The following is a 10,909-nucleotide window of genomic DNA, read 5'->3' on the forward strand; positions in this document are numbered from 1 at the left end:
GGTATTGACAGAAAAAGGTTTCCGCTACGGTTTCTCTATAAGGTGGTCGGCCGCTTTTCTAGTGGGAGTTCTCAGTATGAACAACCTGCAGCGGTCAGATAACACATGGTTGTGTAGATTAGACGAGGTAGGGCTCACGCTTCTTCCCCAGGACGTTCAGGTGATTTAATACTTCCCGTCTTAATCCCACACACACACACACACACACACACACACACACACACACACACACACACACACACACACACACACACACACTCACACACACAAACTGTAACTGACATGGTTTGCTTTGGGAGAAAAAGTCATCTTGAATTTCTCCGCATACTTTGGAAGTTCCGAAATCTCCTCGGGCTTCCATTATGGCATCTATTGACATTTTTCATAATCAGATGATGTGATTAACTTCATTTTTTGAAGAGATGGAATTACCAAAAAAATAAAACACACACACACACACACACACACACACAGTTGATGAACTAAAGTAGAAAACTAAACAGCTATTTTTTTGGGGGTGGGGGATTAAAGCGTTATAGAATTGGGGCCTCCATGCTACGTATGTGAATATTATTAGCATGTCCTATTTTCCAGTTTATTTTTGGTTCATTTCAATAACACGTCGCAATCGCTAATTGAGGCTCGGCTTCGATTCCACAAAAGATATTAGAACAGTTGGTGGCATCGTTGAAAATAAGGCTTTCTCCAAAATAATGTGATGGTAATTGCGTCTTTGGTTGGTTCCAGTTTGAACTAACAAGCAATGTTGTTGTTCCCCTGAGAGAGAGCTGTATTTCATTTGAGATTAATCTGGAACACGCTCAAACGCTCATCCGACCTGATTGACATGGCGAGAGTGAAATAGTTGGCAAAAGAAGAGAAACATTTGGTGTTTTTGTGGCGTGAACCGCAATCCGAGCTAATTAAAGCTTGTCGGGAATCAAACAAAGAGTTGCAGTTGTAGAACAAGACGTGCTTGGCGACTGTTTCCTTTCAAGCATCCTGCCAAATTGTCAGCCAAATCCTTTGAGTGTATTTCCACATTGTATGCTGGTCGGCTGCCACGTAGGACGCTGGAAATTTTACGACCGCCCGGCTGGAGTTTTTATTTTCTCTCACATGTCGACGTCCTGTTTAGTAAAAGTTTATAATGTCATTAATTAAAATCAGGCCAAATAAGGTGAAGCATGACACAAAAAATGCAAATGTGATTATTTCCGTGTTGTTCCCTCAGCGCTAATGATTAATGGGACAGTCTGACTGGGAGATGGAGAACTTCCTTGATAAAGCACATTAATAACAAAGCTGCTTTATATTCTCACCCTTGCTTCATCCTTCTATCAGTTGAAGTGCAGGCAGGCTCATAAAAATGCTGCTGAAAACACTGAAATGTGATTTTTTTTTTTTTAAATAGATCTCTTTTGTTAACTACAGAGACAGATGTGCCATTTCAAAATGACAACACAATAAATATGGCCACCCTACATTCTGTTTATGTAATCAATTCCTCAAAAGAAAAAGAAAAAAATCCTCCACACACAAGCCACTGTATTGATCAGATAAAAAATCAGCAAATGGCTCGAGAGGTTGAATCGTTTGTCTCAAAGTATATCAACAGAATCCGAAAGCAAAGTGCTGTGTGAGTGTTCCAAAATGGCCAAGTGGAGCTGAGGGAACAATTGACAGTGTGACGGCTCATCTCGAGTTCAACTGCTTTCGAGGACGCCGGGCGAAGGAGGTAACTCTCCGGGGAAATGTCGGTGCTCCGGGTTGCTGCACGGATGAGTGTGTGAAGGACATAAAGCATTAAAGCTTCCAAATGCGGGAGAGTACCGAGGAGACATTTGACTAAAATAAGCCGCCGAGTTAGGAATAATAAGAGAAAGAACCTGTAAAGTGGATTTAGAGAGTTGCTTCTAAATTTAGCACAGAGGCGATAATTGCGGCTTTAGAGCGCCTCGTTGTCACAAGAATTTGGTCGGATATATTTTTACCATTGCAGAATGATTTATTTGACCAAACTGTTTAAAAAAAAAAAAAAAAAAGTACAACCTTGCAGAAGCAAAGTGTAACAAGTTGTTTCAAATCAATACCAATCCCCCCAAAAAATAAACTTTTTTTTTTTTTTTTTTTTTGCTCGCCTTCAAAATGTCAGGAGCAAGATAACCACTCAGATTTGATTTCGACTTTTGTAGCGTGTCTTAAAAATCCGACCCCACGTGAGGAGTATAACCCTTCAGCTGAACTTATCGGTATCCGGATAAGGTTCAACTTTGACTTTTCTTAATTCATCCCTCACAAAAAAGAAAAGCACGAGTGCTTATCTTGTTTTTTAATCCGACAACAGATCTACCTTCATATCGGCGAGCTTTCAGCGCTAAACTTCTTCACTTCCTTTAATCATGTGAACAGACTTCTATGGACTCCGAAAGCCTCTTTATGCACTCGAGCAAGAAACAGCCGCCGCTGCCGCCTTTTTTATATGAAGATAAAACGCTGCCTGAAAGCCAATATGTGAGAATAAAACTCTTCCAAGTAAAGCGCCAAACTTAAAGCCTCTGTGGATTTGCAGATATGATGTGATCAAATATAAAGAGGAAAAAAAAATGCGTTTCACATTCTCTCAGTTACATTATTAGTTTTGGAGAGGGGAAAATCCCCTGGATGTGTGTTTTCTTTTTTTATTTCCCCTCAAAAACAAATATCGTAGACGTATTTAACACTTGTAAATAAATAAATGCGAATTTGGTGAAAATCCTGAAGGTGAAGCAACACATGTAGACAGACAATATATTAATACTCAAGCATATTGTCTTTATCCTCTATAAAGAACAACTCATGACATCTGATATTCCACTTTTTTAACATTTGAGTCCTATTTTTAAAGAAAAATCTAACCATCTGGCATCATTTTGAATTATTTACTGTCAGTACTTCAGTTCATGTCTTGCAGCTCCGCTGTATTTATGCATCTGATTTATTTATCAACAGTAGTCTTTTTTTCCCCTTTGTTTTGTTCTTGTTTTTGCTGATGGAATAAATGTCTTTTCAGGCCTTCAGTTCCGACCTGCCAAAGAAACAAGACGTCGACATCCCGCAAGACAATAGCTTTCCTTTTTGGGCCGACGCGTCTAATCTGTCGTTGCGTCCAAACACGACAGCGAACGTCACAACTAGTAAACGAGGGCAGACAATGACTCACAGATTTGCAAAAACATTCCGATCTCAACGAATGAAAATAGGACGAAATCAAAAGCGGTTTGGAAATAATAAGTTCATGAAAATAAATTGCTGCTATATTAGAATGTGAAGTGCGTTCATTTAGTGAGTCACAAATAATCCTCCCACGAGTCATCTCGAAAGTGACTGATTGAATTCTTCGTGCAGAGGAGGAATGACACGGCGAATATTTTTTCTCTTGATGAATACGCTGACTTTCTATCTCTTAGTTTTGCTTAGTCCATCAGTGTTGTATCTGAGACATGTCAAAGCGAAGACATTTTTATTTCTCCGAAGTCGTGGAACAGCCAAACTGAAGATGAAAAGACTTTCTTGTCGCGACAACCCGCAAAGGTGATGACTTTTCAGAATGGAAGATTACCCCCTTCTCTGTTTTCAGTCTTTGCTGTCTCAGCTTGGCAAACTTTGATCAGCGTAAGTCTTGCCATCCTTTAGTCATACAAGGTCAGGCGACCCAGAAATGTTGTCTCAAAATGTCGCCGGCTGTCGAGATACAGGAGTGGAAGGGGGGGGGGGGGGGGCCTTCAAAGTGAGCCGAGTCAAACAACAGCCTCATTTATGAGAAGAAGCATTTCTGTTCATTCGACTGTCCCCAGGTTGTCAAATGTTCCCCCAGTAGACAATAACCCAACTCGGCTTGTATGCAAATCTGTAAGTCCACTGTGACTTCTAGTAGCCAGCGGTGCTTTGGTGTGCATCGGGTTATGTCCTCGCTGCTGATAATGAGTGTCTTGCAGCTTACTGTGTGTTTATTCGAAAAAAAAAAAAAAAGGGAACAATGTCAATTAAATTGAAGCAAAACAGATGTCAAAAGTTGAAACGTCACCTAAAAACAAACTCTTTTAATTCGTCTCGCCTTCCTGTTCATCGGCTCATGTCCTTCCAGATAAATAATAAGCGTCTGCCGCTCGGATTGTGAACGCGACGGGCCCGCTGTGTCTCCGTGGCCTCCGAGGCCAATCCTCTTTACCTCCCTCCAGGGGTTACCATATGAATGACCTGATCAATTTCTAATCAAGAAAGACCAGGAGGCTTTCTCGCTCCATGATGTACTTTGCTACAAATCTTCCCTATGGAGGGGGAAGGGGAGGCTTGTTAAAAGCGAGGGCAGGTTGAGTGTTTCTAGGGATCACTTTGCCTTGTATTACAACCTCCTTGATTGTGCCATATCTTCACTGGGAATCTGCTGTCAATGAAATAAAGATATATAGCATTTATGGAAGCTTAAATGTCCTGGTGGAAGATTCCGTTTAAATGCAGACGGCAAAATGGGAAGGCGCTGTGGGAATTGTGGGCTCGGCGAAAATACAAGCAACCTATTTTACGACCTATTGTGTCAACTGAGTGTCGATTGAAATGAGATACAGTGTTGACCACAATTGTGAGGCGAAAATCGAAATGTCTGTCTGTTTACATTTTAGGTAGATGATTAAACAAGCAGATGACCCGTCTGCTGATGACCTTATCGAGTGGATGTGTGAACGGAGCGAGCTGGAGAAACCTCATTAACCGGACCACATCAAGCAGGGCGTATCACATTCTTGGATTTGATAAGGAACGTTCAGGAAACCAGGAATGTGAAAATCCACAACGTGTCAGCTGAAGCCAGAACTGCTTTTTTTTTTTTCTTCCAAGGGACTTTAAAATGAAATTTTTATCCTCGGAACATTCGAGATTTCCAGCCAAGTGACTCCAGCCGTGACAACATGAGGCACCCCAAACGTGGGAAGTTGAAGACTTTGGCTCTGCTGTTGTGCGTGGTGACGTTCACCACCTTCCTCTTCAGCTATACCTTGCGTCAACCCTCAAGATACTTCTTCAAATACGCCTTTCGCTTGGCCGGGTCATCCAAGGGCCCGTGTGCTTGTCGGCAGTGCATGACCGAGGCGGACGACGACCCTTGGTTCACCGAGCGCTTCAACCAATCCGTCTACCCGCTCATGACCAGGGAGAACAGCGCACTCTCGGACGAAACCTACAAATGGTGGCAGGTACCAGTTTCCATCCATTGGTTTTGTAGAACCTAGTAGATGATGCAACGATTCTAAATTCCAAATTTAGCTGGGGCGGTTTCTCCTCCTATCCCGCATTCACCTCACACCGTGTTCAATTAGAGACCAGAGTAGGAAAAAAAAAAAAAGAGCGCAGGGTTGCCTCCTGTCACAAGCCATTTGAGCAAACGCCTCTGAGACGAAGCAAATGTCACGTTGTGTCAACAGCTGACTGGCGATGATGTTAAAAGTGTGACCTGCGTATTTTATTTATAATACACGTCAAAGTTAAATGGAATCAAGTGATTCATTTTAATCCACCAATCACCTCATTAGAACACAGACAATTTCTCGTACGTGAGTCGAAAATAAACTCGGAATGAGTCGTTCCGTTTCCAGCCCGCTTGGCACTAATAGCAGCTGCGTTTCTTTTATCTGCTGTCTCAGCGAGTTGAAAGCCACCAGAAGACAACCAAGCCAAAAAAAATCCCCTCCCGGAGGACATGTCAGTAATGTGTTGGCCTCCTGAAGCTCCTTTGCCCTTGTTCAATCGCTTCCACTTAAATTAAGCCGGCAGCAAAGAGCACACTTTGAGGTCACTGTTTGTCTTCCCCCAACCCAGTGGCTGCAATTGGAAAAACGGCCGGCTAACTTCAGCGAGGTGGTGGAGGAGCTTTTCCGAGTCATTCCGGACGACGCTCTTTACGCGGACGCCGGGCCCGAGCGCTGCCGGACCTGCGCCGTGGTGGGGAACTCAGGGAACCTGAAGGGATCCCAATATGGAGGCCTCATCGACTCCAGTCATTTTATTATAAGGTCAGTAAATGTGGATAAATCGGTATGTCCCCTTTAAAATATTGGGACGGTTTATTTGAAGCCAAACCATCCTCAAAATACAAGCGTCATTTTCCCTGTCATTTTTCCCGCTTTTAATTTTTCACTGATTCACAGTGTGGCGACTATAAACAGCATCGCCGCTTATCATCCGGCCCAGCCGCCAACGTGACAGCAACGACGTCGTTGTCTTACCAATTCAATTACACGCCGCCGCTGCCGCCGAGACACACGTTTGTATATCCCAGCCATTAGTGCGGAGAGTTGTTGCATGGCGCTGAAAAATATTCTCCGGTCTTTTTAATTCAGCCCAGCGTGATATTTGCCCAGTTGTGGTAGTGAGCCAAAAGGTCACGCGGAGCTACAACACAACAAGCCGTGTAACAATGGTACATGCGGCGGTTCGCCAAACAAAAGCTGAGCCATCCATAAATGTGTTGACCTCAAATGCAGATAAAGAGATTTTTTTTTAGTAGTTGTGTGCACATCCATTAGCAGTTGTTTGGTGCGCTCGGCTGAAAGGAGGATCAAATGATGTAAGCCAGTGCAAATAAATTCATTAAGATCTTATTTGAAGCCAGCAAATAGTTTCGGTGCGTCGCCTTTGTTTGTTGTTTGAAATTAAAATTGGCACTCCGCTGCTGAAAAAGCAACGACAACTCCCTCAGTAAATGGAGTGCCGAGATGCTAAAATGATAAAGAAAGGAATCGAGAGTGATAATGCAAGGCTGTGGCGGCGACATTCTCTTAAGTGTTTTCTTATTCCTTGTGATTTCATTTTTGGGTAGTCTTCAAGTAAAATTAAAAAATAATGAGAGCCACCACATTACAGATGCATATTTGAACATTTTGTCTATTCACAGATTGTGGATATAAAAATGAAAGTTCCTGAAGTCTTTTATGTGTCTTGATGCCAGAAGCACGAAGAAGTTGACTTTAAGAAGAAGCTGTAGTGGCGACAGCCGTGGCGGCGTGTAGAACGAGACAATCGTGGAAAAAAAAAAAAGCGCTGACCTTTAAAGTGCTACTTGCTTATTACTTGCTTCGTGATTTCGTACTGCAGCCTGAGAAAAAGGGTACTTTGAGAAATTCTGGGAAAAAAAAAAATATATATATATATATTACTGTAGTCGACTCCCCCCCCCAAAAAATTCATCTTCAAATTTTTATTCTTAAAATAACACAATAATAATAATGACTTTTTTTTTTAGGTATCAACCAATACTGGATAAAAATGAGGCCTGTTAGTTTGACAGGTTTGGGTGAAAAATGTCAGACGATTCCATGGCTGTCATCAGCAGAGCGAGTAATGAGCAAAACGTTATTGCCAAGACCTCAACGTACAAGACTCTTAGGTGCTGCTGGGGGTCATCCTAATGATTTGTTGACAGCCTCCAACTGCTTCTCGAATTCTCCACCAATTACCTCTGCAGCATGGGAGTGTTTCGTCTGGGGTAATAACAGACACCCCCGGTGTTGTTGTGCTAGAAATGAACATTGAATTGTTCCAAATTGCTCTTTGGGAGTTTAGAATGGGACAAATTGCACTTCTCTTTGTGCGCTTACGTTGCTGTCCAAAATAAGAAGGCTGTTTTGATGTGTGATGTGGAAATTGCACTTTGCTTCAGAATGAATCATGCTCCCACCGCTGGTTTTGAGGAAGACGTGGGGACCAGAACGACGCATCACCTGATGTATCCGGAAAGCGCCAGGGATCTGGACAATGCCACTAGTTTGGTCCTTATCCCGTTCAAGACTTTAGACTTGCAATGGATCATCAGCGCCTTGACCACGGGGACCATTAAACGGTATGTGCAGCAATTCAATCAATGTTTTACTATTTATTTGTGGTGAAACTTGGATGATTTAAATTAATTTTGGAAGACAGTGTCATAAAGCAGCAGGTGGTGTGATCATTAAGTACATAAAAGTGCTTCGTTGTGATTTATAATTTGGAATAAAGGCCTGAGTATTAAAATGATGAATGGGACCAGGTGTAGTTTCATTTTTTTATTTTTTTTATTATGTGATATTTCATTCAAGTTATACTCAGGCATAAATGTCTTATAGGCAGTTTGTAAAGGTGAGATGCTAAAACAGTAAAAAAAAAAAACACTGAGATTTGCCGAAACAAAAATAATCCGCCAATAAATCCTAAATCCTTTCTGATCATTAAAAAAAAAAAATAAATAAAGATGAAGGTATACTTCTGCCTATAATTCAACAGCAGCGGTAAACTCAAACAAATGTGTCTCATAAAAGTGCAGTTGTTGCCCGGGCAATCATTCCGCATCATTAAATGTCGTTTTACAAGCTGAAAGACTGCAAGTGTGTGTGTGTGTGTGTGTGTGTGTGTGTGTGTGTGTGTGTGTGTGTGTGTGTGTGTGTGTGTGTGTGTGTGTGAAACACACTCTTCATTTCAACTTGGCTGGACCTCACACTTTTTTTTTTTCCCCCCCCACCATAATAATTACAACAACCACTCATTGGTATGCCAATGAAGTGGACCACCTCGTTGCGTTTTCTCACACGTTATCTCCCATTTTTACGCTGAGGTTTGCAGTTTATTCACAGCGCCGTGGTGACAAACAACTCTGGGTTTGACGCTCATATGAAAAATGATGCAAACATTTTACTGTATAATCCAAGTGCGCCCGAATATGAAATGCGTTATTTAATCAGCTTTGCTCAAACGAGCGTAACAAGCGTGTGACACTGAGCCATTATCGACTAAATGAGATGGAAGTCTGACGGCATAAACAAGGCCACCGAATAAAATTGATGCTTGTTTTTTTTTTTTCTTCTTTCCTAACAGCACTTATGTTCCAGTGATGTCCAGGATTGAGGCAAATAAGAATAAGGTAGCTTTATTAATTCAAATATGTTTTGAATGAAATCATTTGTTGACTTATTCTCTATAGGTGTTGATTTACAACCCGACGTTTTTCAAGTACGTCTATGATTCTTGGCTGGAGGGGCATGGACGTTATCCTTCCACCGGCTTCCTCAGCTTGCTTTTCGCAATCCACATATGTGACCAGGTCAGAACTTGAAGTCTCTTTCATAATTGAACATTTTGCAAAGGTTTTTTTTTTTTTTTGTGCTCATATTGCAGGTGAGTGTGTTTGGCTTTGGCGCTGACCAGAAGGGAAACTGGCACCACTATTGGGAGGAGAACCTTCTGGCCGGGGCTTTCAGATACACCGGAGTCCATGATGGAGATTTTGAATCTAATGTCACACATCTTTTAGCGGAAAAACACAAAATCCAAATGTTTAATGGTAGATGATGCCTGGAGGTACTTGTGCATGTGCGCCATTGGGTGAACATCAAATGAAGGTGTGAAAATATTTTTTTCATTTGGTTTTTTTTTACTACCAGGCCCAGCCATGATGTAAAATTGGAACAACAATTACAGGCCACTTTATTAGGTACTCTAAAAGAGATTTGTACTTTTTTTTCCTTCATGGAGGCAGCACTTCATCACAAAGCCACCAAATGACACTTTGCCACTTTAATGTAACTAGTCTTTCATCCCATCGGTGCAGTGCCTTAACTGTAATGCATGTTTTGTCACACAACTGAATGAAAAGTATCAAGTGCCTTGAGTGAGTCTAGTTTGTATTTCGATCAGTGTAGAGTAAAGCAACATTCTTCAAGCTCCAACCGGTTATCTGTCAAATGTTTACACATTCCACAGAATCACATGATGACATTTGCAGAAACCTGGCTGTGCAGTTTCAAGATAATCACGTTTGAAATCAACAATCATCAATGTGTGATTTTATATTTTGTTTTATGTGCCTTAAAACATTTGGTTATATTTTTCTCCTCCATATGAGAGCAGACAAATTCCAAAGGAGTTGATTTAAATGTCATCTGTGCTGCTGCCAAACATACAAACAGTGCCACCAGGTGGATAAGAACTTTTTGTTGTACATACCAGCTCAGTACTGGTGATTGTACTGTTGACGGATGTGTGAACATTATTGCTTTTATGTCCTCAAAATGGAATAAAGATTTTTCTTATTGATGACTATAAAAAATGTGAATTGCAACAAGAAATGTCTGACTGGTATTTATTAGCCAAATGCTGCATTTTTATTTCAGATTTTAAGGTATTTTTTCTCTCACAAATTTAGACAATGGCCAAGCAATTAATTTTAGAAGTGAAATGTTTTCCCTCTTGAATCCATTAACTAAGAGTAGCATCACAGAATGGAAGGCAAATTGGTGTTGTGTAAGCCACAATGACTTTCAGCAGATTGATTATAGAGCATTCAGAGGAAATTAGTTCTTAATTAAACACTAGGAAGCACAACCTGATAAACCATTATCTACTTGCTTCATTAGTGCTCGTTCTACTTTAAATGCACTCCAAGTGCTTTTTTTCAAAGTTGCCTCATTAACACAGTGATGATAGCTCCTGTTGCCACAAATGCCTTCTCTATTCATTGGTGGCACAGCAGCAGTAATTTTATCTAGCAAATTTTGGAACCATATGACCTTTGAAATGGAACTGAACCAGTTTTGGTAAGCTCCAGGACAATCATCAGAGAAGTCATTAAAATGTTCAAATGTAATGGGAAAATGTTTGCTATTTCATATAATGGTGACAACTTACAAGAATGAAAAAATGTAAACAGTATTTCAAATTCTGTAGCTCTGTAATATCGCAATTATCATTATGATTATGATGATGATGATGATGATGATGATTATTATTATTATTATTATTATTATTATTATTATTATTATTATTATTATTATTATTATTATTATTATGTAGTTGTAGTTATAAAGATGAACGCTAGGAACAGTACAGCGTATTTTGAGCAGCCAGG

The 10,909-nt window shown here is 40.8% G+C and overlaps 1 protein-coding gene across 3 annotated transcripts in view; it reads left to right on the plus strand.

Moving 5' to 3' along the window:
* Positions 1–10,118, plus strand: part of LOC147040947 (CMP-N-acetylneuraminate-beta-galactosamide-alpha-2,3-sialyltransferase 1-like) — a 25,697-nt gene extending 15,579 nt beyond the window's left edge. For 2 of the 3 annotated variants that reach the window (XM_085900527.1, XM_085900525.1), the window contains exons 2-7: positions 4,662–5,231; positions 5,854–6,047; positions 7,694–7,873; positions 8,881–8,926; positions 8,987–9,106; positions 9,181–10,118. In XM_085900527.1, coding sequence (XP_085756653.1) covers positions 4,947–5,231; positions 5,854–6,047; positions 7,694–7,873; positions 8,881–8,926; positions 8,987–9,106; positions 9,181–9,354 — 999 coding nt within the window. In that variant the 5' untranslated portion in view covers positions 4,662–4,946 and the 3' untranslated portion in view covers positions 9,355–10,118. Of the gene's footprint in view, positions 1–3,427; positions 3,574–4,661; positions 5,232–5,853; positions 6,048–7,693; positions 7,874–8,880; positions 8,927–8,986; positions 9,107–9,180 lie in introns of those variants that run through there. The other variant, XM_085900526.1, reaches the window with a different exon arrangement.
* The last annotated feature ends 791 nt before the right edge of the window (positions 10,119–10,909 follow it).

The sequence above is a fragment of the Syngnathus leptorhynchus genome, chromosome 20, assembly GCF_054491065.1.
Source record: "Syngnathus leptorhynchus isolate UIUO chromosome 20, UIUO_Slep, whole genome shotgun sequence".
Classification (NCBI taxonomy): domain Eukaryota; kingdom Metazoa; phylum Chordata; class Actinopteri; order Syngnathiformes; family Syngnathidae; genus Syngnathus; species Syngnathus leptorhynchus.